At 43.3% G+C, this 27,871-nt stretch overlaps 1 protein-coding gene across 6 annotated transcripts in view; it reads right to left on the bottom strand.

The window, feature by feature from the left end:
* meis2a (Meis homeobox 2a) overlaps positions 1-21,697 on the bottom strand; it is a 76,690-nt gene extending 54,993 nt beyond the window's left edge. For 3 of the 6 annotated variants that reach the window (XM_031847762.1, XM_031847760.1, XM_031847757.1), the window contains exons 1-7: positions 20,774-21,623; positions 20,062-20,288; positions 18,343-18,484; positions 18,015-18,065; positions 17,554-17,604; positions 16,887-17,036; positions 8,465-8,579 (exon numbers count right to left, since the gene is read on the bottom strand). In XM_031847762.1, the coding sequence (XP_031703622.1) occupies positions 8,465-8,579; positions 16,887-17,036; positions 17,554-17,604; positions 18,015-18,065; positions 18,343-18,484; positions 20,062-20,288; positions 20,774-20,785 (748 nt within the window). In that variant the 5' untranslated portion in view covers positions 20,786-21,623. The other 3 variants (XM_031847758.1, XM_031847761.1, XM_031847756.1) reach the window with 2 other exon arrangements.
* Positions 21,698-27,871: the final 6,174 nt, after the last annotated feature.

Below are 27,871 nucleotides of genomic sequence, written 5' to 3'. Positions count from 1 at the left end.
CCTGATGGCGGAGGGAAAGATGCTTTAAAAGGTCTTTTTCTTCTCTCAGTGTGTGTTGCCAGGAGAGAAAAAAATGAAAACATGTAGTAACTGTCCTGAAACCCACACTGAGAGACAGATACAAGACGCCCTTGAGTAAGCGGGGCAGAGGCCAAACAAAGAGCGAGCCTAAATGAACAGAAAGACAATATTTGAACATCTCTGTGTTGCCTCAATCTCAACAAAAATTGTATAGAAGAGAATTCCTGTGCCAAATGGCTTTCATTAAAAAGAAATCAGCTTCTGCTCTTTTAGGGGGAGGAGCGTGACACTGGTAAAAAAAAAAAAGAGGAGATTGCAGCATTTAACATGCAAGTTCTGCCTCAGAACATGGAAAAGTGTGTAATTGGAACAACATTTTAAAAAACCCAGGCATCGAGCTACCCCTGAATATCTTACTCCTTTTCATCTCGCTTTCCCTTTCTCCTTTTTCCTCTTCCTTCGTTTGATATGGTGTTTGCTTGCTTCCCCCTCCAAACATCTTCTCTGTATTCTGCAAATTGATAACCCTCTAAATGAATTATGGTAAATGCATAATGAAGGTTTTCTCAGCTTCAGCCCTGCAGCCAGCCAGGATGGAGCATCTCGTTTGGCATGTTTGATTCGTTTTGTTGCGCATTTAGCCCCAGTGTTCCTTCAGAGTGTTCACTGCTTGGGGCATGTAAATAAGAAATTATCCTTGCTGACTAACATGGCTAATACCTCCTCTGGGGTAATCAAAAATTATTAGATGCTTGCTTCCAACAAACATTAGGGCTCATGGCACTAACTACTGTCAAATTGTTCCTCCGCACCTCCGCCCGCTCCCCAATAGCCATAAAATGGGTGAACAAAAGTGATCAGGTGTGGAAAAAGCACTCTGGCTACGTGGAAACTGAGAGACTGCGGGACTTCTATTATGCCTAAAAAAGCAGCCCTTGGCTTTAAGAGTCATTAAAGCATGTACTAGAGTGGGAATCAGACTAGAAAATGAGCTTATCTTGCATAATGCCCTCAAAAGCTTTGCATAAACGTGAAAGATGTGCGCGTGAAAATCAGCGGCAGAGAGGAAGAACTCGGATTGTAACACACTTCCTTTATCATCTTCCCACTCTCTTGGACGGTGGCAGCATGGTTAAAGCACTACCTGTAGGGTATAACTGCTCTGCTCAGTTCCAAATACGCTTCAGTGTGTAAACCCTGGTATATACAAGAGAAAACCACACAGCAAGTGAACAAGCTATAGCTGGCCTTGCTAAGCCACTCGACTCAACCGCGTGCTGTCTTTTGGGAGGGACCTTTGCTGTGATGTGGAGTTCGGATATTAGGGGGAGGAGAATTGGGAGGGTGGGGGTGGTGGAGGAGATTAAAGAGCCAAGGGAGGCAGAAGAAAGGCAAGAAAGTAAAAGAGCACAAGGCCCATTGGTCAAACACAAAGGGGGAGAGAGGGAAAGGACATTTGAAGTCAGGGTTAAACTCCAAATAAGCACACCTTAAACGGGCCTGTGTAAGCTGGCAGTCAGGGTTTTTGGACTTTCCCTGCAGGTGTGCCTTTGACAGACTTGGCCTCCATAACCTCTCTCTGATCTAGAATGGGGCCCCGGGTTGGACACAGAAAAAAAAACGATGGCATCTTGCTGCCTCTGCCTCTCATTCTACGTCTAATACATTCACACACGCATGCTTACACTCTCTGTAAACACACACACACACACACACACAAACACTGCCAGACAAGGGGAAAACAAATCTGGTGAGGACTAGAGCAATTGGATTATCACCTCTTAAGGGTGACTTCTTGGCTGACCCCCTTCAGGCTAGCCTGCTGAAACAAGACAGAACATTTCCTGGGAAAACACTCTCCCTTTAAAGAACTGAAGCACCTTCATCCTTGTGAAAATACAGCGGCGGCAGCATTAATGGACGCGGAAATGCCCTTCGGGGCATGCGCTCAAATCCCTTTTAGCCATATTACATCAGACCCCTGTGCACACCTCATCATCACCACGTGCACTGGAGTAATCAACAAAGGAACATGGGTGTGTAAACCCACTGTATAATGAACTGATACAACAGCACGGCACTCTGCCTTTGTTTTATGTCCCAGCCTTTGGGTAAAAGAGAGGGAAGGTGACTCCCCTCCTTTCACTGTAGTTCATTCAATCATGATTACTTCCCTGCAACACATTTCTCTTTCTGCTTTTTAATTATGCTCAACTCAATCTCAGATAAGCTGGTCTTCATCTACTTCTCTGAGAAAGAGAAGAAAAGAAAGAGAGAGAGAGAGAAAAAAAACGTCTCCCCCAAGCTTTCCCTTAATGGCGCAAAACAGACAGACATTCTCCTCAGCTGCTGTCAGAATAATCTTGGTAATTTTTTCCCTCTGTTCTCCAAACATTAGTTTGCACATTAGCCTGACCCAGTTAATGCGCCTTTCCTGCTCTGTAGGACCCAGTTCCTGGCCAAGCTATAGGCCAAGCTGGGTTGGGCCAGGTCGCGCTATGGGGCCTGCTCATGATTATGGACCAGGGGGACCAGGCCCAAATCAGAGCCGAGGGAGAGGAGAGAGCGGGAAAGAGAGGAGTGGAAGGAAGGAGACGATAAGAGGAGAAAGCTTGAGCTACAGTGCGGATGGAGTGGTGGGGATGTTGTGGGTTGAAGACCATGTTACTGGAAGTGGAGCTGACTCTAGTGGCAGCCCGCATCCTTTAACAGTTCCTTCGCTTTTGCTCTTTTCATGTGTGTTTTGTTTTTTTCCTTCTCGTGATCTATAGACTCTCAGAACGCAACACGGGGTCAGGAGAAACACAGAGAGACATAAAAAAGGGAGAGAAGAGAGCGGAAAGGAGGAAGGAAGGAGGGAGCTGAGGGAGCTGATCATTCTCTTTAATCACATTTTGGATGAGGGCCAGGTAGTCTGCGGTACTGAGAGCGAGACAGAGAGGGATGAGAGAGGAGAGGAGTGTGAGGGAAACGGCGAGAGAGGGAGGGAGGGAGGGGGAGGTGGGAGAAAGAAAGGTAGAGAGATGGAGGAATAAATGGAAAGAGAGGGAGGGAGAGGATGAGAAAGGGACTTATGGAGAGAGGGAGAGAGGGGATGAGTCTGAGAGCAGAACCCCTTGAAACAGCTTGAAGTGCAGCAGCGCTTATTGAAGTGCACATGTGCCCACTAATTCTATGTCTATGTATGTGTACGCAGGGGAGAGTGACAGCCGTTCCCGTAAATGCCTGTGAATGCTGAATCCAGCAAGAATCTGGTGTTAGGGCAGAGGCAGGCAGAGATCCATTTTAAAACTATGTGCATTAACTATACTTTTCCCCATAGATTAAGCACTCCACATGAATAATTTAGCCTCTCTTATGCTAATGGGATCATGAAAGTATCCCCTCCGTACCGTGTTTTCTCCCCCTCCACAGCAACTCTTCTCGGCTTTCAACAATGGCCCTGCCCCTTCCCAACAAACCATCAGGCAGACACACTGCACTGTTTTCACAACAGACACCTGACTAACATGGGGCCGACGTGTAGTGACAAGGCTCCCATTGCACACAGTAGCTCGTTGAGAAACGCTGGCGCATTGTTGTCCTCATTAAGCAGGTATATCTTTTAGATTGTTTTCCTGCTTAAGTGAAGTTTACTTGCTGCCACTAATGGCGAGATGCTGCAAGTTATGGGTTGAATGGCTGCACTTGGTGTAATGTTTATGTGATCGCTGTTGCCATTGAGCTGGTTTTTTAAGTGGCTGCCGAGGCAGACACTTTCTGCTTCGCTGTGGTTCTATGTGTTTTCTTTCGGGAGGGGAAGTGGACATATCCTGTGTGTTTATGTGTTTCTTTGGCCCTTTTTTTTTTTTTTTTTAGTTCAGCCTCTGCGATCACACACTGAAATATACCCAAGCACATATTTACAACACATCCACTCCCTTGTTGCTTCAGCATTGTGTTGTGGTGAGGTGGGGGCACTGTGTAAAAATTATCAGTGCTCCAACAGCTGGGAGTGAGAGCCATGAAACAGCAGGGCTTGGGTCTGCTTTATTGTTTATCTGTTGTTTATGGGCCAGTGTTCAGCTTTAATTACTACACTAAATTAAACTCTAACAGGCACTTAGAGGGAACCAGCTAACATACGCACACACACACACACACACACACACACACACACAAACTATATATATTTTCTATACACCTCGTTGATCACTGAGCATAGGCTACTAAAACACAACAAGGCCTCCATCTCGCGTTTAGCACAGACTCTGCTGATCTTTTGGTTGTGGTTAAACTTTTTTTTCTTTTTTTCCTCATCCCTCATTTTTGGATCTTTCTGAGCCCTAAGTTAAAATAAAAAAGGAAAGCCAAAGGTCTGGAAAATGCGAGATTCAAAAGGCCTTCTTCATGCTGGGACTCTCTGGGCAGACACGAGGAGTCGTGTCCCCACCAGGAATGACCCCCCTCTGGTGAGCTCAACCACAAAGACCTTGCTGAGTGGGGCCCCTGGCCAGGGCCAAGGGAGCTCACCACACTCCCCACGTGTACACACACCCACACACACACAAATGTACCACAATACCATCAAGCGCAGCATGCTCCCTTAGAGCCGAACACTCAAGCTCTCCCTCTCTTCCTCCCTTCCTCTCTCCATCTCTGCCTCTCCCCATCTCTCTGGGGAGTCTGTCTATCCACAGAGCGTGCGGATTGTTAAATTGCTGAGAAAATGTACAAAATGCTTTCTCCTCTCTTCTGTTGAGCCTTCTCCATCCACAGTAGAATGGTACAGAAAGCCCCTTTTGCTCACCACTCAAGATGTCAATGTGGATTTTGGTCTTCATGCATAGCTAATAATTGCAAGTGTGGACTGGAGCTGAGGCATGCGCACACACACACACACACACACCCAGACACACGCACATACAGCAAGAGGGGAAAAACATTACCTACCGTACTGAATCAGTGTTTTGGATATACAGTTCATGAACTATAGGGCATTTGACTCTACTGTGTTTGGTGTGGGCACACATGCAGAATATTTCATCAGCTGCTCCATCACACTTTGGGTATTTTAACATATTACGAACACCTGCTTGGAAACTAATGCTATATTAAGGCACGTACATTCATCAAGTTTAGCTCCCTGCAACTGATGTCTCTTGATGTTTCTAGACAAGCTTGGAGGAGTTCCAAAGGACTGTTAATCAAAATGATGTGCAAGCAGAGCCAATGAAGTTATTGTGCGTTGCCTTCTTAACCTTCTCCCAAAAAACCGCGGATATTTGTTTATCTAGCAAGAACATAGGGAGTCAGTCTGTAAGAGTGAGTAAGTGAGAGTGCAGAATTTGCCCTGAGGGTGATCATTCATATTTTCTTTTTTTGGAGGGAAATTCTGAGAAAAAGGGAGAAAAAAAAAAGGTCTGTTAAGAGCAGGGGGTGGGGAGAGGTTACAGATCTGAGTATTGTACTGAAACCTTTTTCATATGTGTCAGAACCTTAACTGGCAATCTTTACTCACAGCTATGAGCATGCTTCACCTTGGTTTACGGCTTGACAATAAATTATTCCACAAGAGGGGCGATACATATTTGCGCACTTGTTAAATTGTTTTTTGGCACAGGTTCAGAGCACTGCTGAATGCTGAGATACAAGACGGAGATTTGTGGAAGTTAACTGTGTTCACAGCAACCATCCTGAGTCCTGTATGCAGAGATTATACTGCACTAAAAAGGGAAAGGACGACACAAGTTACAACTTTCTACTCTTCGAAACGTTTAACTTTCAAAACAATTTGTCACTGGGAGACACGCTTGATCATTTTTGGAAGGAATGGAACGGAGTCACATATTCGACACTTTTTTCCACGCCACAGGCGCACATACAACACACCTTTCAAGAGGGAAGATGGCGGAAGAAAGTTGTTGTTTTTCTTGGCAGCTGAAGCAAAAAAGTAGTGTGGGTCTCACGCACTCTTTCTCCCCCCCTCCTCCTATATCTCACTGGGTCCCATCTTATTCTGTCTTCCTCAACTGATCCACATCGTCACCCCTTTTAACAGGGGCCAAGCCGTTAAAGACCCCATTACTGAAGTGAGGCACACATTTCACATTTTCTCTGTGGACATGAGAGTGTGGACTACAAATTTTATGTGGAAATGTATTGAGATAGGAGGCGAGTTCATGCGTGGAGTGGAGTGGAGTGGCGTGGAGGAGAGGAGGGGGAAAAGGTGGAAGAGGTTGTGTAGGGAAGGCTGTGTCAGAATGGAAGGGCCAGAGTCGGGAGTCAGCGAGCGCTTCAAGCGTTAACGTAATTGCAAGAATGTGAAAAATGAGGCGGCGGGGCTCCCGAGCGGAGCGAAAGGTCAGAGCATGCCTCACACAAAACAACTGGCTGGAGGACGGCCTCATTAGACCATTAAATCAGCTGCCCTCTCTCTCTCTCTCTCTCTCGCACTTTTTTCTCTTTCTCCTTTTTCTCGCTCTGCATACTTTTTTATTCCTTCTCTACTCTTTCACCTCTTAACTTCAATATTTCTTGCATCGCTTTCTTGTAAATCTCTGCATCTATCACATACTGCTTACTTAGTTTTTTTCGATGAAAGATCTAGCATTTCGCACTCTTCAGTGGAGGTCAGGCTGTGGCTCTGATCTAGTCCAGGCCTATCTTGGCCCCGTGTGCGGTGCTGTACCGTAACTGTCTTTGGCCTGTATTGATCCGCTGTTACTGGATACGGTGGGGAGAGGAGTCGATAAGTGCTCTGTGGATTACAGGTCACTTGTACTTATGTGTGTAAGATAATCAATAGGCAGTGCATTTCTTTCTCTCACCCCCCCCCCCCTCTCTCTGTTGTTCCTGCAGTCTTCATCTCCCATGCTACTTGCAATTGCAAAGATGAGTGCAAAAACTGCTCTCTGTTGTCTGACCTGCAATCATACAGTGTTTTTAGGTAATACTATTATTTCCATATCACAAAATCCAACACCTGATTTGCTGCAATTTCTTTCTTTCTTCTTCTCTCTCTCTCTAACTGTTCATTTTTGCTCTTCTCACCATGGAGGGGGCGAGCAAAATGGGGAATTATCATTATCAGGATTAATTAAGTGTCATATTATTGTATTATTTCTTCATTATGCTAATACTGTCAAACAGGCACTTCCTGTTGCTTAGCCACGGCCTAGCTATCATCAACTAGCCTGTGATCCAACTAGTCCTGACACAGCCAGCCACAGAGGTCTGCTGCAGGTCTGTGGTCAGTAATGGTCCAACTGCTGTTTCTGTCCGAAGAGGAGAAAATGATTTAAAACGGCTCCACCACAGACACAAATCCCATCGATACATTTGATCGTTAATCGACAAAACGATAGCTCCGAACGAGACGCGGCAAGCGGCTTCAATGTGTGAGCGAGCTGTTGTAAGTGTGCATCGGAGTGTTTCAGCATGTTTGTGTGTGTAGAGGGTGTGATGAAATTTCATGCAAAACCGTGGACACTGCCAGAGGGCACACACGGATAAAGAAAGAGACCCACAATAACACACACACACACACACTCTCTCTCTGCCGCCAGTGAAAGGAGATCTTGGTGCATTCAAAACAGGGAGAAGGCAAAAAAAAAAAAGGAAAGGCCAAGAGCTCATCATCTGTTCTCGTAGTTCAGGCAGCAGTTGCATTTTATCAACAATTTTAACCTCAAAATGTACTGATGCTCATCCTCACCTCTAAATTCAACTACCAGCATAAGCTTTGGATAATTTACACGTCACATTTGATATAGACCGTGACAAAAACACAAGGCAGATAGCTGTGACTTGCACAAGCTATCTGTAATAATTTCAAATACATTAGTTTTGAAATGCATTATTACTGTTTGGCAGGTCGTGTACTAGATAACAGAAGGCTCACTGACACATAATTAGGGGCTGTTGTGTGAGCAAAGTTAATATGATTTAAATGCAAGCAAGAACTGGCAGAAACATAGTATTAATCACCAGCTTTTGTTCAGCTCTCTAAATAGCAACATTTTGGAAAGCCCTTTACCAGGTTGGTGTATTACAGTGGCTGTTGCTCGCACTTGCGCGTGAGTGTAACAGTGGATAAGCGTGTTCATTTTTAGGTGTGACTATGTGTTTACATGGACGCCAGTCAAAAAGCGGGATAATCCAATATGCAAAAGGAGGGACTGGGACATATGTGTATAGAGAAATGTGCCATCTATTCACTATAGATCTCACACTAGACAGGGTTAAAGTGAAGTGTTGGCAACTCTACCCATGCATGATGATTAATATGAACCGCATGGACCTGTGCACGTATCTATGTCTGTTTATGTGTCAGTGCTTGATTGCACAAGTCTACGCATGTATAAATGTGTGTGTGTGTGTGTGTGTGTGTGTGTGTGTGTGTGTGTGTGTGTGTGTGTGTGAGAGAGTGTGCATGTGCATGGCCATTTCTGTGCTGGCTCACCTTGTTCGCTGCTGTTGTCACCGCTCTGTGAAGCGTGTCCCCCGCTGGAGGGCCCCGGTGTGCCGGCTGAGTGTGTGGAGGTGGCGTCATCATGGTCTCTCCAGGAAGCTGGGTTCTGAGGTTTGAAAGGAGAGAAAAGGGAGCGTGGGATCCATCCATCCATCCGTGCATCCATCCACATTCCCGGTCCAAACCGCAAACCAGGAGCAGAGAGAGCAGGAAGAGGGGAGGAGGGGGAGGAGGGAGAGAGGGAGAGAGAGAGAGACCATATGAGTATGCTGGAAAAGTGAGTGACATCTGTAAGAGTCTACAGGCACTGGGAAGGTCCTTGGCCTGCTTACATTGTCCGGGCGAGGCAAAGAGCCCCGTTGCCTATTTCCCCGCTAGCAGACAATCAAGGATGCCACTAAAATCACAGATGAATAGAAAGAAACTAAAGCACTAAAGCAGCTGGCAATAAGTCATAACACTGTTATCAAAGTGTTTCATTAATGCACGAGAGCAAAACGAAGCTCTGTTAATGTGGCATTTGATTTTGAACGTTGCAAGTGGAGCACTTGTGAGTAATTGTCCAAACACATATGGCTGAGCCCGGTGGAGTTCGTTTACACCATAACCAATTGAGACTTCCGCGTCAAGTGAGAAATATAGAGGTAAAAAGTCCAAACACACCACAGCCGCCATTAATCATTACCACTGTCAGAAATGAAAATAAGATATGACAGTGATTCTCTTGCTAATCTGCCAAAAATGTGCACACGCCCACAGCGAGATACACGCACGAGGCTCGCAGAACTACACTTACGAACACATGCTAATGACATAATAGAGCAAGAACTATAAACACACATGCACACTCACTCACTTTTATATATACAAACACATGCTGCAAAAAAAAGTGTTAAATCTCTGCTGGCTAGCTTCAAAGAAATGTCCATAAACAAATTCATAGCTTTTAAGGCGTCTTTTCTTTGTTCCTTCCCTCTGTCCACAACTCATTTTCTCTCCTTCTCCTCCTCCTCCTCTCTTTCCTGGTCATTCCCACCGCCCCGTCGGTGCACACAGGGAAATGGGATTTTCTACTGTACAGGAAAGGCTTTATCAGCGCCACATGAAGGCAGGCTGGAGGTGGAATTTCCTCTGCCATTCAGGCAATAGAGGGACAGACTGATCACGTCATTTACTACACACCCGCGCGCACGGGCTCAATCAAATACACACTCCAGACTGTCTCTCACACAGAGTTGATGCAGCAAAAACAACCCCAGCTAGTCTTTCCCAATTTAATCTGTCACCTGAACATGATGACAAAATGTTGGCGAACGTAAGCCCAACGTTGTCTGGGGCCCCGAGAGAAGCGCCCCTTGAGCAGAGCCCAAGGCAAACAAACACAGGCCTGCACCAAGGCTTGCCACAAACCTCAACCCACTTCTCAGTTCCCGCTGTGTTTTTTTCTCTCTCCCTCAAACACACATAAACACATATACATACATACAAAAGCAGAGGGAGAAATGTACACGCCACCAAATATTCCAAGAAAGAGACCGTTTTTTTACCATTTTGTCTAACTTCAGTTCCTGATGAACTTCTTTTCCCTCAGCTCCCGCCAGAGAGGAGCCTGCCCGCCTGCTTTGGTGCCCCAGTCAGAGTGAGCTGTACTGGTGGAGGACAGACAGAATAGCGCCTGGAGACTAGCGGAGGTTTGCAGGGAAACGGAGGATACAAGACAAGCGGCTGCCGAGCTTCCCTTGGGTGTACGGTCCTGATGCGCCGCTGCTTGTTCTGCCGCGGAGGCAAGGCTTCTGCTACGCCTGTGAGCAAGGCCCTTTTATCTGCTAAGTTTTTTTTGGGGGGGAAGGAGGGCTGTTTTCTCAAACAGCTCGGAGCTGAAAACAGCAGACAGAAACACACAAGGTCCTTCAGACCCTCCGCTCCACTCGAGGCGCTCTCAGCGTCAGCTGTTCACCGGATGGCAATCAGATAAAGAGCTTGGAGATTTGCTCAGAAGAGGGTTGCGAAGAAAGGGCGAACAATGGCCCATGCCTGGGTTTCAGACCTCCAGACTGAGCGAAGAAAAAGTGTCCCTGCTCTGAGAGGGACGGATGATTGTCATGTGTTCACTCTATGGGCCACTGATCAACACATGGTGTGTACTTCATGGGAACGAGGGCTGTTGTCTGTTATTCTCAACACAGCATATGCTGAGTAAAATCGCTAATATGGGAATAGCCCATCGACCCTCTGTCTAGTTTTGTCTGGGAAGGAGGTGAAAGTCCCACACTCCCAGAGTGCATCATGTATTTAGGTATACTGGGCTCGGTGCTCTCCAAACGGGGGCTGTTGTTGTTCCAAGAGAAGAAAATGACTGGGTTCTACTTCCTCACAATGAGACACGCTGCCAGCGAGATACGAGACAGACCTGGAAAAACTGTGCTCGCTGCTCTCACACACTCTCGCTCTCTCGTTCGCTCTCTCTCTCTCTCTCTCTCTCAAACACTTGCCAGCTATTGCCACAGCACGGTTTTAATGCAACAGCCGAATCGATAGGACTTAATTTAGCTATCATTGCAGAGTAATATGTCATTTTTAATGGCGCTAGCACTAAATTAAATTCAAAGACACCTCAGCTAATGGTGTAAAAGGGAATGATATTTTTGCTGTGATTTGCTACACTGTGGGTTTAATAGGCCTGTATTCAGGGATGGAGATAATGCTTTGTTAGTTTCTTTCTTATTGGGCAAAAAGCAGACCTCAGCACTTTGTATGACCTAATAATAATAATAATACAGTGGATACTACGCCTATAGTGCATATACACGCAGTAGATATCTTTAATGAAGCACCCTCTCCTTCTTTTAATACCTGTAAGGCACCTCTCATTCATAACCCTATCCGCAAAACAAGACAACAAATATCACAACAAAAGCGTTAACTTTCCACGCACAACAAGGCGACAAAAGCAACAGCCTTTCCTCCCCATGAATAATTTAGTGGGCCTCTCCGAGCTAAGGAGGGTGCATCAACAGACACCGCACCGCGCAACACAAACACACACAACCATTTTGTCACAACCCTCGTGGGTCTGATAAAGTTCAAACAAGTTGAAAAAAAATAAATAAATCATGTCACCCAAACAGTCTCCTTCAACCTACACAAGAAGTCCTCTGAAAAGAAAATAGAGGAAGAAGCAAAAAAGAAAAGAAGGCCTCTAGCCCATGTGACTATTCCCTGAAGCTGGGCATAATTAGGAGTCAAACATGGTTCACTCCATGCTCTTCACTAATTGTGTTAAAGAGCAGTGTTACCAGGAGGAGGAGGAGGAGGACGCCAGCAAGCAAACGCACATACATACATGTGCAGGCGGGACACACACACAATGAGAGTAGATAGAGAGGAAGACACAAAAGAAGCGTGGTCTCTTGGGACAGCCTTTTCTATTTGCTGGGGTTAGCAACTGGCAGCTGATAATACAAGTTGTAATTAATATAAAAGCAGGAGACAATATGGGGAGGAAGGCTTGTAGTGGAGCCAGGCCACAGGAGAGCAGGAGAATGCTGCCGCCTCCTCTGCTCCCGTCCCCTGTTTCTCATTGACAAACACCTGCCTGGCGCAATCTCACTTCCCGCCCTGCACTCTGCCTACATCCCTAGGAATTTCAAATAAAATAGATTTAGCGGAATCATTGAATTTTCCTCAAATTCCCCTGGAACCCGCTGGAAAGGGAAGAAATCTGTTGGTGTAGTAGCAGCGCGAGGTGAGCCGAGAACTCCTCGCCTAGTGTGTGTTTGTGTACGTGTGTTGCAATGACACTTGCAAAGGGCTGCTACAGGAATCCTGTGCTGAATATGTACAGAATCGCTGACACACCAGAAACACACAGGGCCGTAAATCCCGAAGCCAGCTGACATTTCAAGACACAACTTGCTACACAGCATAAACACAGAAAAACACACATTTCTGTTGGGTTGAGCACGCAATTATACACAGCCTCGTTGGAAAAGTGTAGGTGCACCTCTATTGAACAACTGGGTATTTACAACACCCTCAATTATCAAGAATATAAAAAGTCCTAAATATAGCAGCTAATAATTCACAGGAAGATGTTTTAAGAGACACCTGGGATTGAGTGATTGTATTTATGCAGCAAAACTTTCTCTGAGGCAAAAACAACCTTTTCCACTGTAGTGAACAGCACATGAACACACATCAAAAGGACAATTCCATAGTGTGAAATGGCATGAATATAAAACGCACAAGTCACTATGGATAGTTCCACTTTTGAGTTATTCCTTGTAACAAATAACCCTAAAATATGAGCATGTAAATACACACTCGGTGGCCACTTTACTACGTACACCTGTAGAATCTAATGCAATCCAATACCGCTGTTCTGCCACAACATCTAATATTATGATGCCAATAATTCTGGGTTTGTTTTGTTGACCTGAATATTATTATCTTTGTTCATTATTATCTTTGTAAATGTAGAATCCATGGCCAGACTATGAGTTACTGTGTGTACATTTAACTGTGTGTTGCATTTCAATACAAGTCAACACACAGGCCTCCGTATCCGAAAATGATCCCGAAAATAACGCAGCAGCAGTTTTCTTTATTGCAGTCATTTACAGCACGCATGCAGTTAAAGGAAGGGGAGTGTGGGAGATGCAACAAGTGAGCCTCGCCTCTCTCTCTCTCTCTCTCCAGCCGCGGTAGCGATGATTAGATATGCCTGCCAACAGGGCCCTGCCTCTGAGCACTAATCAAATAGGAAATGTTAAGGCCAGACATCCCACCATCACAAAACAATTGTGTGGAACAGACAGAGCGGTCCAAGTCAACGCTGCACTGTTTTCACGAGAAGGGGAGGAGAGAGATCCAAACACGGCCGGTCCCCCGAGGAGAACAAAGCTAGTTGAATTAGAACACCTCCAAAACTGAGAAATTCCATGGTTCAGCAGGTCCGCTCGGCCCGAGGGCTCTCTGTCCACAGGCGGAGAGGCTGTGTACGCGCTGCACTGCGCACTACAGAGACACTACAGAAACAGGACAGTATACCGAGCACCCGTCTCTGCTGATATACACTGTAAATCACTGCATGGGCACAAGATGAATTATCGCTATTACTTGACCAAGTCTGTGACATCACCATGTCTGACCAATTGGTGTACAGCGCTCAGAGTCTGGACCAGAAAATCAAATGTAAACAGAGCAAGCTTCTTTTTTTTTTTTTTTCCCTTTCCAGCCATGCAGGGTGAAGATAAGCTACACCATAACCTCTATGGGAACTACCATCACTCCCCGAGGAAAGCTCACCAAAACAAAGCGCATGAGACCGGCAAATCCTACACACTTTCTCTCTAACAAATCTGAAACTATGCAGAAAATCAAAGAAGCGTAATGCATATGCATGGAGGGAAATGAAAAGCCTTCTGCTAAAATGTAAGCTTTACTCGAGAAGGGGCACAATAGCACAAGAAGACACAAAGGCTAATTCATTAGAACAGATAATATTCAGACACTGTTAATTCTATTTGCCTCCCTAATTGGATGTAGCACAGAAGAGACAGAAATGTTATTCATTAATTAAAAGACAAGAGAGCGAACCATTGACAAGCGCACACACTGTATCAACCGTTTACAAATATACACTGCTCTGGATTTTTTTTTCTTCCCCCTCACTCTTCATGTGTAATACAATATCTTTTTCTTTTTTTTTTCCTCTTTCTTTTAATTGGGATGGGTTGATCTGAGGAGGGGCGATGAGTTAGGAAGCCTTGGGTGGGCTACATGGTTCAGATAGTCACCGCAAGCGAATAAGGGAAATCAACAGTGTCAGCAAGGCCTCATCCCGCTCTCACTATACCATAATCCAATCATCTCTAAGACAATGCTGCATTCAAGTGTGAATAAATCGGTGCTTATTATGCTCTGCTGTCAGGTATGAAGAGGAGAGAGGAGGGAAACAGAAAGAGGTAAAAAAAAAAAAGGAAGTAAACACACACACACACACACACACTCGAACAAACAAGCTCAACATGCTGCCTCCTTCCCAGTGAAGAGCCTCATCATCTCCAGAAAAACCAACTTTCACCAAATGAGAAGTAGCCCGGGGCTATATATTAAAAATGCATATCAAAGCAAAGAAAAATGGACGTGAGAGATTCTAACTAAATAAATTAGCATATCTAACTATCAAACCGCCTTTTCCTCCTCCACGAGAAGCGAGGACAGAAATTAATAATAAAATAGAGCCAAATACAAATGAATAAATAAATCAAGACAAGAAGGACATGCATTGCTTTCCATCCAGCAGCACAGTTTTGCAGCCAAATGCATTTTTGAGCATTGTTTCCAATATTGTAAACACATTATAGGCATGAAAGAGCTGGACCCCTTTCAATTAGATATGGAAATGACTGCTGAGGAAGTTAACGATTTACTAAAAAGGCTTTCAGCATCATGACCGCAACAGTTTCACTTTTTGCAAATATTTCCACTGCAGCCTCATGACTGCATGCATGCTCTCACACAGTGTAAAGAAATAAGGCACTGTCGTCTTGTTCATGAAAAAATAACTATTAGCTGGAGAGTGTATATGTTTCCATAACATGTACTCAGCCATTATTAAAATCACTCTAAGCTCAGACAGAGCTCTAAAAGCAAACTCGAAGAAGAAAAAAAAAAAAACCCTCTTCTGCTTTTGTCAACTTCAGCCCAGCAGTGTAATAAAAAGTTCACTGGTGCCACAGAAGTTAAATAAATCCCTCAAAAGTTAAATACCTAATGAGGTGGTCAGTCCAAATGGCTCCAAGATAAATGGCTTGTCATGCAACCTTCTTTGTTTATTACTGCTCCTGATTTGCTTTATTGGCATATGTCATTTTGTAATTATCAAAAATATTTCTCACAAGTGGACTGATGACAAAGCTGGTGTCTGAGCACTGGAGGCACCATTGGAAATTGGCTTGAGTATCAACCATCTGCCATGAAACTAAACAGGCTAGTTTATCTAATCTCTACAATATAAACAACAGCATGCCTCATTTCTACACTTGTGTTGGAGGAGCACAATATTCCCGTTTTGACCGTTTCTCAAACCAACATCGGCATCTTCGGTCTAATAGCGTTTTAATTCACCTTGTGCGGTTGCGCTGCGCTGCATGGCCATGTACACGCGACGGGCTTTCAGAGGGAATCCACCGCTATTAGGCCTATAGCCAGACCCAACAGATGTAGCGCTCTGACTTTGCATAACACTTAAATCTGCTTTAATTCCTAATAGGCTTGGCCTTGTGCTGCACAGATATTAACTAGTCACTTACTCGCAACAGCTCGCTCGTTTGTTTTTTTTCTACACCAAAACATTAGCTTCATCACAGGCATGCAAGACGCAATAATTCACAAATATGAACTCAATAACACACCGTCAACTCAATCCATATTGCGCGCGGCGGAGGGGGGTGGGGGGAGGGGGGGCTGTGATTATTACACCGAAAATGCACGATTTAAACCAGGTAATCGATCTTCAAATTTAAAGCTACTGTACTTCAGGTGCATATAATTGAATTCAGCATTATGGAGCCTCCAGCCATAAAAGGGGGGAGAAGAGGAGAAAGCCGCTGCAGAGCAAACCGCACGGCAATCAATACGAAACAATTAAACACATTAACATCAACAGCAATGGAAGGCCTCCAGACGAACCATCAGATGCCTTGTGAACTTGACATTGATGGTAAGCCTTTAGCTCTGAGATCTATTTCAATAGGCTACCACTTTCTCCACCTCTGCAGCAAAATCCACAGCTTTACGCAGAGGCCATATCCAGCTCCCACAGCCCCAAATATAAAGCCCTTTTCTTTTTAAATATTGGCCTAAAGCTACAGCTTACCGCTGATACCCTGCTTTAACATTAAACCTGCGTAACAGATAATTGCTTCACGTTTTTTTTTTTTTTTTTTTCCAACTCTCCATAATGCACGGCAGCGATTTGCACACGCGCACACGCAACCACTAATGCACTAGCGCGCACACACACACTCACACAAACCACGAGCACGGACGCATTATGCACACATGACTGCCCCTAATCAAAAGACTAAAACAATAACTCAGTCTATTGTATCACATCTAGCTTTTGACCTTAGAACATCGATCGGCAGATTTTCCTTGCAGAACAGAGCATGCTCTATTTACTGATGGCACAGCAGGGTCACACACTGAGCACAGGCTAAGCAGCCCAAAAGATGCCATTATGACACACATCAAACAAATCAGAGTATTTCTAAAGCAGCCGATTATTCATAAGCATTGTGTTTTAAAAAATGACACATGCTGGGTGTTCTCTATAAGCAGCGGAGACGCACGCAGACGCGGACAAAAACAGCACAGCACATATAATGAATGGAATTCTGTTACTTACGTGATCTGCAAGGTTAGTCGACGATCCCGAGAGCTCTTCGTGATCTGATTTTGAGTTGCCATCCCGTTCGTCGATAACTAGGTCTATTGGCATTTTTCCTTTCAAACAACTGATGTACCGGTGGCAAAAATTGTCGCAGAGCTCGTGCACCTGGAAAAAAAAGGAAGAAAAAAACACGTTTTTTTTCAGGATGGGGGAAACGCTTCAGCCAATCCAAGAATAACTCCAATTAAGGGGCATTATCGGCGTCGAGGAAACAATAGTGAAATTGTTGCCGAGCTTATTATTCTCCCGAGACTCGAGCAACAAGTTGAACGGCGAAAAATAAACAGCCAAGCTGTAAACTGGTGGGATAATAAGCAGTTGAAACAAAATCTGCGGATCGATAACATTGTGCAACGTGACCAAAGAGACTTCTAGTTTATCAACGGTCACACAACACTTGGCTAAATACAATTAAATATTTTATGAAAATGAAAAACCTGAAACTTTCTCCCAAATATATGTCGGTTTATTTTTTAAATATCTGCTAATAACTACAGCACATGCGCTTTATATTTAAGCACTTTGAATAATATCAGTCGCATTTATTCAGGGTGTTTGTGCAGATGGCAGCATGCGTTTGCCACAGATCAGACTGAAATATAAAAAAATATATTATATTTACCTTTTCTAATTCCAAGAGGTGAAATCGTAATACTTGTATGGCTTGTATCATCTGGAAAAAAATGGGCCAAATAAACACAGTTCATATCACATCATTTTCAGGATTCATACTTTTTTACACGTGTACAGTATTATGTGATCATCTGCCCGTCGTAACACTATGGAGTGCACCACAGCCAGCGAGAGCTACATATTTTTTTTAACTCTACAAGGAAGCTGTATTTCTGGTCATCACACACTGGTCAGCTGGGTCACTTAGATGGGAAGACTGAGCACTGACAGCGGCAAAATGTGGTCACACAGCTTCACTTCAAAACTGATCTGACATCTGTGCGGAAGTTTAAATCATATGTTCAGTGTGTGCTGCTGCGGACACCCCATAGCATCCCAAAACGAGGCAGAGTATAACCGCGTCGAAGCGGCAATTATTGAGAGACAAGAGAGGTCAAAGTGTGCGCTTACCAAATTGTCCAACTCTGGATTTGATGAAAATAAAGGTTTTTCTGCTCGGACCTAAAATAATACACCAAATGTCAAAGTTAGTTTGGCATGAAATGTGCGGAATATGCGTCTATTTCTATCATGAAATGTGACCTGATAATACAAAAATTATCATTAATGAGTTTGTGTTAAGTGGAAATTCTCCAGCGAACATACACTATTCATTGGGCTAATCATATCAAGGGAAACTTTTATTGCAAGAAAAAAAAAAAGAACCAGGCAGAAAACTATGCGCCATGACGCAGCCACAACATCCAAAAATATGTATTTTTAATATTTCGAAATTGACCTGTTTGGCAAAGACTGCAATGTCCTCATTGAAGGAGTCTGAGGAGCAGACATCGCCGCCTGCTACGCCGGGCTCCCTCGGAGTACACGTCGCCAACTCGCACTTCTCAAAAACCAGTGCGAGCAGTGGGAATAAAGGGTGACTGCAAGAGGGGAAACACAGCCTGAGAACAAGCAGCACACCGGCTCCACAATGCCCACTGCAAAAAATGTCCCGACCAACCTACGTATCTGTCGTAAATGTCTCTATATACATTTATAAACAGAACACAGTTGGATGAGATAATTTCACTTTTATCCCGCTGCATAGCTGTTACACACTCCTCTCTAAACGAGTGACGGCGTTTTAGAACAGGACTGTCAGCAACTAAAACAATAAAACCTGGATTCAACAATCAATTTAGGAGTTTGTTTGGACTTGGACGCATGGGTAAACACGCATCTGGGATATTTTACTCATCGTTTTGGGAAATGTAAGGATTTTAGACTCAATGTGTTATTAATCGCCATGTTGAGACTGACATTTTTTGCAGTGCAAAGTAGAAACGGCTGAGAAGTCCACAAAACTCGACAAAAAAAACAAGACTGACGCACTCTAAAGCAGTCACCGGGAGTTTAGAGAAATTATACAGTCTGCATAAAAACTTGAAATGAAATATTAATTTTTGCAGAGTTACCCTACAGACGTACTGAAGCACCGAGGGCTTTGCGATTACAACGATGGCTCTAAAAGCGAAGGAGAGGTGACTAAAAAGAAGTATACTGTTCCATTAACATCGTGAGACAAACAGTCAGCAAAATACATTTTAAAAGCTAAATTATAATTTCAGAATAAAATGTTATTTCTAGAACAAACGTTTGGCTTCATTAAACTGCCTTCAGCTCCATAATTTATGGGATTTAGATTCGTGTCAGTATATAAAAACATGAAGGTAAACTATTCCGTGAGTAGAAGAGATGAAGAGGATTTACTCTGCACTACACCCCAGATTATAATGATACACTGTGGATTATAGCACTTTCTGAGTAGGTGTGTTTAGTGAGCAACGTCTGGAAACATTTTTTCTAAGTTTTGCATTCATCAGTAACAACGTCTAATTACGTTTTCTTTCATTATTTGAGGGTAATGTGATGAAAGTATAATTATAAAGACACAAGGTGCGTTGTAACGCGCGGTGTGTGTGTGTGTGTGTGTGTGTGTGTGTGTGTGTGTGTGTGTGTGTGTGTGTGTGTGTGTGTTACTGCAGACAATATCTGAAAACATTTGAGAAGTTTTCTACAGGCAGCAATGACAAGGTTTAAATGAGTCAAAGCTATTTTAATTATCTACAACTAATAGTGGGCAGTAATATTAAAGCAAACTTTATAACGTGGAACAACTGTTGTGATGTTGAAAAATATATATTTTTAAATTATATTCCCATGTAGTCTAGTCTGTGACTTCAGGGCTGTAAACAGAGCGCTTCCATATTATTTTATAGCTTGTATTTCATGCTCGAGGCTTACTCTTACTTACTGCAGGCTTCGTGATGCCTTCTACAATGCGTATATAATTACACATGGACAAAACGGCTCGGACCAACAATGGAGCTCTACAATTGCGGTCGAATTTAGAGGTGGGAGAGAAACTCCAACAAAACTCACTAATAGAAAAGCTGAAAACTTCGGGGGGTAAAAAAAATAAATATTGCACGCATGTTTTGGTTCATGCAAACCTTACCCATAAATTTGATCTTTATCCCTCTTTAAAACGTCGTTGACAGCAGAGCCCATGCTGGCGGGCATAACGTTTGGGTGAGGAGCATGGGCTCCGTAGTGCTGGCTGGCGTGCAGCGGCGGTCCGTGGTTCAGGTGGTGGACCTGGGGAAGCGGCCGGGGAGCATGCGGGTCCCCGTACATCGACGCCGAGACTCCGTCCATCCCACCGTAGTGGGCCAGCTCATCGTACTGGGAATAGAATCAGAGCAAAAGTCAGCGGGCTGCCCGGTTACTTTTTAAACAAATGTGAAAAGTGCAGAAAAAAAGCATGCCGTCTCGGTTTGAATATACGCAAAGGAACTCTAATAAGCTTTGAAAATGCGCCGTAGCCAGCGCGAGAAAAGTGCCACATATTATATCTAATAAACGGGTTGTCGTTACCAAAAACATTAGAACTTAGGTGCTCCCGGAAAGAGAGTTTGGTGGGTGAAAAGAGCGAATTAGTTGGGAGTCTCCTGTGAAACTGATCCACGACTGTCGTGGAGGCTGTCGGTAAAAGCAGAGGCTGTCACTTTGCTTGAAGAGCAGGGGCGCTGCAAAAAAAAAAACCGTCAAATATAGCAGCTTTGATATGAATACTTTGTGAGTTTGCCACCACCCGAGAAGAGGTTATCGATACGAGTGCCTCCCTACAGTGGATTTGAACAGGTAAGTGTAGGAGATTTAAAACCTACCCTTTGCGCCATCAGGCTGCGCTCCAATAAACTCCTGAATCTGTCGTATATTTAATATCCCAGTCCTGTTTAGAAAGTGATTTAGAGGCAAGATTCCTTTTTCAACCAACTTTGCGACTTCTCCTATTCGCCAGTGTGGTTCAGTTGAGATCGTAGCATCAGGGAGTTTTGCAATTTTTCTTGTTTTCCCTCTTTCCACGGAAAAAAAAGAAAAAATGCGCCAAAGTGAAGGTTACAATCGGCCCATCAACAACCTGCATGTAACTAAACTGTCGTGTCTCATGGCTTTTTGCCACTCCAGCTGTCAATCAAAGCCAGAGGTTGTCAAGGTAATGAATGAATGACGGTTGGTGATGATGTTCAAGAGAAGGACGAATCTTTTTAGTCCGTTTTCATCCCGCAAGTCCGCGTCTCCTTTAATGCCTCCAGATCGCTATCTTGTTTTATTATCAGTGTAAAAAAAAAAAAAAAGAAGGGAAAAAAGCAGTAGAAATTAAGAGATTGCGATTCAGATCTCTCCTTTCTTTCCCCCGTAGGTATTTCGTCTATCTGGCGAGACTGAGATGAGTGAGTGTCAGCGAGTGTTGGCAGGTTGGCTGCTAGCTTGCTTATAGAAACAGAGTCAGTTCGCAGCGCTGAGCGGTGGGCGAATGAAATGACGGATCCCGGAAGTAGCGGTGGCCATAGCCAGTCCTACAGCAGCTCCAGAAAAGAGAGAGGAGAGACCAAATCTTGTGATATGCAGAGTATATGCGAGGCACAGGGACGGCTTCAACTCCACACTGGGGGTAAAAGCCAAACCAACACAGCTCCAACTCCCACCCAATTCTTTTTTTCGCCGTGAAGAGTCCTAAAGAAGAAGAAGAAAAAAAAAAAAAAAGCAGAGAAGGCTGAATGAAGGTTTCCCAGCGCGGACACTTTGGCTGCAGATCCTCTGAGTTCTATCAAACACAACACAGACTGAATTCAACCACATGAATCATGATTTAGAGTGAAATAAGTTGAGTTTAAAGCAGATTTACGCGGGATGCATGCAAACATTTACGCACGATAAAATGTGCCATGAACAAAAGGTAATCCGTTGAACTTGTAAGCATGCATCCTCAGTGATATACCTGAAACTGGATATTATAAAGCATCTTCAGGACATCTTATGAATGCTGAGTTTAACATATGAGCATGATGTTTACTTTTCATCTGTTTGTGATTGTGAGATTGTGTGCCTAATATCTCCTTAATACCTCCTAATCTTAGAGTTAATTATTGCTCTTTTTTTTTTTTTAGCAAATTAAACGACACCCCTCTAAACCCAGAATGAACTTTTCCAAGAGGAAAAAAAAAAGCTTTGTGGAAAAAGTAATTTTGTATGTTTCTTTCTTCCAATCCCCTCTCTTAATAGAAATCCGTGCCTTACCTCAGAGTAGTCAATTATCAAAGCTCCCTGAGATCATCAATCATGTGAGGAGATTGAAGTTTGGAGGAGGAGCAACGCTCCGGCCATCGATAGCAGTGAAGCCCTTTTTGGAGTCTGAGCACTTTTACGCACAAAACAGAAGCAGGCCATCTATCCCCTTTAATATTTAGCTCCATCAATGCTAATATGGCATCATGGCTGTATTGATAGGTTCTCACATAAAGGCTCCATTTATGGCTCCGTGACATTTTTGATGGTGGAAATTAATTATTCACAGGTTAGGATTAGGGTAGACACACGCTCAGGGAGATGGGCTGTGGCTACCGTTGGAGGGTCAATAAACTCTCCCAACAAACTAAATACCAAACAGAGTTGCTCGAGGTCGATTGTAGAAATTGCAGGGGTTTCTTTCTCTTTTAAAAGGAAAACGATTCAATAAATGAAACCGTGACAACAGTTATGTTTGTTGGCATAAAGGGGGTGTGGGGGGGTGGGAAGTGTAGGACTGCAGGGTTTGACAAACGGCTGTGTGGACATTTCAACGTGCAATACCCCGGGAAGGAGCTGCAGAGCGGTGCGCAGAGAGCCAAGGCATTCACCGTCTCCAAGTCTCTCTTACACTCTGTAAACACAACCAGCCCGGCAGACTCTGCTATTGAAGACTGATATTTCCATGAGCTAAATACTATCGTTCACATTGATTTGTGCACTAACGCTTGACTTTTTTTTTTTTTTTCGTCAACTTCCTTCTTTGGATAACCATGGTAAGTAGCACAAACCTTATATACTGTATCTACCGCTTTGTTGTGAACGCGCGTCCTTTCGCGGCGCAGTCAAGGGGAAAGTTTTGAGGTTGGACTATTAAAAAAAAAAATAGAATATATTGTCACATGTATGTTTAATCTGCCGTTCACGCGAACGATAGAGTATCCTAAAATCCCAAAACGCTGTAGCTAATTTTATACACGTACTTCCAGGTCTTTACCGCGTTTATTGTGGAAATATGTGATTTGCCCCCGAGGAGAGGGATGTAAACACCCGAAAGAGCGTGTGAAAATAGCAGAGGCTAATTAAGCGTGTCCAATGTACGGCTCCACAGAAACACGTCCTTCCCTATAAAACTTCCAGCAAACGACTCCTAACGACGTGGAAATTCTAAACTCCTTCTTTTGTGAACTATTTATTTGAGTAATTAATGGAAGCCATAAACGCACGACATCGTCATTAACAACATTTAGGTGGCGAAGTATGTTAATTTCGCTTAATAACAGCTTTTGATGCGACATTACACAAGTCGGTGTTTAATTTTCTAATTCTATTTTAATCATCATTCACTCAATAGGTAATTAAAATTAATTTCCCCCGTAAACAACACCTGTGCCAAGTTAAAATCCCCGGTTTATAACCTGACCGCGTTTACAAGACAGATTATTCCAGGAGGACACCTATCACAGACAATTACACCTTTTAAAGGACTTTTTGATTTCGTACAAGTGGCTTTCATGTTGTGACGGTTTTTCAGGTGCGCACACAACTCTTACGCGGATACAAAAAAATCAGAGGATGGCATTAACAGGCGGTAAAATTTCATCTGGTGGTGTCAAATTGAGGTCAGTTTAGGGTTAAAGCTCTCGGTGTCCGTGTGGGACATGGCCAGCTGCGTTTGGATTCATTAGGGGGGGAAGAGGATCCATTTCAAGGAAAACACTACTGGGACAATCACCAGGCTAAAGATCCACTGCATGTCACATCCTGAAGGTGCACCAGGTCCGCCTGCATGCGACCGAGCATCGGCACTGAACTTCCACTCCTCTGTTTACTCTTCGCAGGATTTACAATCCTTCTCCCCCCCTCTGCTGCCCTGCAGGGCTCGTTGTTCACACACACACACACGTCTGTTGCTAAATATGGAGAGAAAAGCATTGTTGATTTAATTCCCTCAAAAAGATCACTGATATGAAACGGGCTTCAAATCCTCTTAGTGACCTTAAACACTCCTGGAGAAACAATTGGCGCTCAACCGTAGGAACAAATAAAATCGCCCTAATCTTGTTTGTAACTTTGTTCTTCTTTGGCCCTCTTCAGTATTTGAGATTATGTAAATGAGCAGAGCTAATGTATAGAGGCGCTGAGATAAGACTGGATCATAGACTGACTACTGGAGAGGCTCCGAGAGCAACAACCTTGCAGCCCGTCTATTTCTGCTTTTTGCACAAGTTTGAAGATGAGAAGAGATGCAGCTGCTGATGCATAAATAACTTAAATAAATCACCTTCTGCACTAAATAAAACGATTGCATTTTTGCGTTGTTCCAACTATAAAGAAGGAAACAGGTTGCACTCGTTTAATTAGCTCACAAACTACATTCGATTTTTCTCCTTTCTTCCTTGTTTTTAGATGATTCTATCTAAAATTTGTTGATAATAACTTCGCTCCTCAGTGTTTTCCTCTTGCAGAAAGCATTACCTCAGTCATCTGACTATGAACTATTTTTGACCCCCGGAGTAAAATGTGACTATAGGGTTTCAGAAAGTGGAGTGAGCAACTCAAATACTTGTAAAAGTTTCGCGACTAACTGTAAATTCTTCAGCTCCAAAGCCTCATTTTCCCCTCCACCGAATCTCAGAGTCTGGTGTCAAAGGGTTAGTAAAGGGAGAGGGTGGGGGGTGGGGGGGGAGAGAGCGCAGGCCAACACCAAATGTAACTGTGGCTTTTCCCTTAGACTGGAAAGACATTATGCGGCCCTCTAGCGACACCTGGCGGCCGCAGCGGAGGCCGCGATAACGAAAGCTTTGCAACAAATGTGTGAAGGCCCACAAAATAAAATAAAATAAAACAATATCGACTATATCTAACGAAATCTTCGAAAATAAACAGAATGGTGTTTTAAAATTAAAATGATTGCAATTGCAATCAAATGATTAATTTTATCAACATGGAAATGGTCATCTAACATATGAATATTGTAAAATACAGATTTTGTTTTAGTGTCCAAATCGAGCGTCCTATGCATTTGTTTCTTGTTGCTTAATTCTAAATGTATTGGCTGGCAATTCATTGACTTTATATTCGGTTTAATTGTTTACACCCTTCAGTGACTGTGTCACACAAAGTAGAAAATAAGACCTTTATTAGTTTGTCTTTTATTATGTATAATATTATTTTGAATTTGTGAATGTATGTGATTTTTAAATTAATTTCGAATGCCTTCATATGAATCCAAATCAGTTAGATATAGGATTAATACACTGCTTTATATATCTAAGCCAAAAAGAAACACTGATGTTTCGGCTATAATATTATTTAAATATTGATATAATCTGGACGACTTTTATAAATCTGCTATTATACGTGTTGTCGCATGTTAAAATAAAGAAGAAAAGTTAAACAATCACTCAAGCGAAGCCTGGACAATTAAAATAAACAATTCATAAAATAATTCATATTGTGATTTGGAAAAAAAACGCGTCGAAGAAAATAACGAACAACATATTAATGCTGAAAAACAACGTGCTTCTGTTGCGAAAACTCAGATTTTTACGATTGCATTTTTCTACTATGTTCAAATAAAACGCGTCTTGTCAAAGTACCAGCTCCCTGCCACGTCCGCCGCCCCTCTGCAGAGTCTCAGCCCTGCTCGGCGGTGACACAGTTTGAGCAGGTCACCGCCGAGATTAGAGCCCGTCGTTAACGCCTGTGCGGATACACCAAATGCTGATTTAATGAGCTTGCATTGGGTGTTTGTCCTAGAATACCTGGTGTGCATGTTAGTTACGCCACAGACGATAATCCCTGTGTTCCCCCCCCCTAACACGTGGCTTTAGGGACAGCCTATATACCTACTACCTACATCCACAAAAGGCGATAGTGGAGATTTGCGTATATGATTTTCTTTTTTTTTTTTTTTTTTTATTTCAGTTTGATTGAACAGGTCGAAGCCTATAAGGCCCGTATCCAGCCACATTACCACATGTAATTGAGAGAAGTTTAAGTGGAGGCCGGGAAACCGAGGAGTTAATAGCGGTGACCCTCTTGCTGTGCCTCTGTCGCTCATCATTTATCAGGCTTAAGGGGCTTAAACAGGCAGCACAGACCCACCTTTTATTACATATCAAACCCTCTCTCCCTTATCTACATTATAGGAAATACATGCATCGTTGCCTGTTATGCGGATTTGGAAATAGAAACATGTCCAATAAAGTCGCCCTCCTCCGCTGATCAGAGGAAATATGGCTTTAGGCGCTGCAGAGACAAGCCCAGCGGTTTAAGCCTTTATTAAATTGTCTTAATTCCCCTCTCCACTTTGAGATGAATGGAAATTCCGCTCTTGTGTTGGTTGTCCGGTGTGGAAGCGGGGGGGGAATGTTTTCATGCTTCCAATATGATTAGAAGGTGAATACAATTGTTAATGTACGCTGACTCAGAGTGCCTGCAAAACTGTTAAACATCAAGATGCGAAATAATGCATGCAGCGTTCCAACCCGGGAGTGTCGGAGCATTCAGCGAGGCTGTAAAGGAAAGGGGGGACTTCAATATCTTATCCTAACTCACGCCGAAGAGACCAGGCAAACGCTATCTGCACAAATGGATCGCTGCTTTATTCATAGGAGTAATTATCAAAAGGTGAGAAAAACATCTTTGTGAAAAGTTGGTTATTTTTAGCCTGTCTTCTGTGACTTCCGTCGCTCTCCTTTATTTATAGCCTTAAAGAAGTACATTTCTTTCATGGGGAGGCCATTAAGTTAAAACAGCTGCTTAGTCTTATTTTTGTAACTTAAGAAAAGAAGCTGTTCATAGATAATGCTTTCAATGCTCAAATAAAATGTGTGAGTACAGGAGAGATGTATAGTATTGTCTTCATGAAATGCTGCCAGTGTTTCATTTAAACTTCAGGGCCAAGCTGAAGTTGTCTGCTGCTTTCCTCCAAGGAGAGCTCAGTCAGTCAGCCTGAACGCAGCTGCATTCATACCGAGTGACGGATTTTGATATTCTAGTCACACAACAGAGTAAACACTGCTCTCCTATTCAATAAACATCATTGAACAAGGTTCCACATCCAGCTATTTGAAACACACAACTTAACCCTCATTGAGTATCAGCAATTTTTGAATTTGAAATTAAAAAATTACAAGAAAATCAGTTATTTTGTTGTTTCATGTACATGTTGTAACAAATGATACTTTGTTCTATGAAAACGTATTTTGTAACTTTCATGTAATGGCATTAAAACATTTTAAAACTGTCTTTCGATTCTCTTCTCGTTTTTTTTCCTCTCCTCTCTTTTTATTTTCAAAAATGTGTGCAGATGTGAAACACACACAAGATCACGAGTAGGTTTCACTGAATCATTTCTCTCTCTCACACACACACACACACACACACACACACACACACACACACACACACACACACACACACACACACACACAGAGACTAGCTAATCAAATGACTGAACCCAAGAGACAAAAACTATTCATTTGAGTTATAATAAACTTGCGCTTGGTGTTCTGCTCTCTTCCTAATGCATTTATGTAGTAACCCCTCCATGTCTGACCTCCCTTCACAGCATGGGACAGTCCCAGCAGAACAAACACTGCTGAACGTTTAAACACACACGCGACTTGCTTAACACAACACGGTCTTTACTCATGACTCCGCTTGTTTGAAATGCTTGTGGAAAACAA

This window comes from Anarrhichthys ocellatus, unplaced genomic scaffold (assembly GCF_004355925.1).
Source record: "Anarrhichthys ocellatus isolate YVR2014 unplaced genomic scaffold, GSC_Weel_1.0 scaffold7, whole genome shotgun sequence".
Lineage (NCBI taxonomy): Eukaryota > Metazoa > Chordata > Actinopteri > Perciformes > Anarhichadidae > Anarrhichthys > Anarrhichthys ocellatus.
Note: the sequence above shows the minus strand (reverse complement) of the source record. Positions and strands in the feature narration are given on the sequence as shown.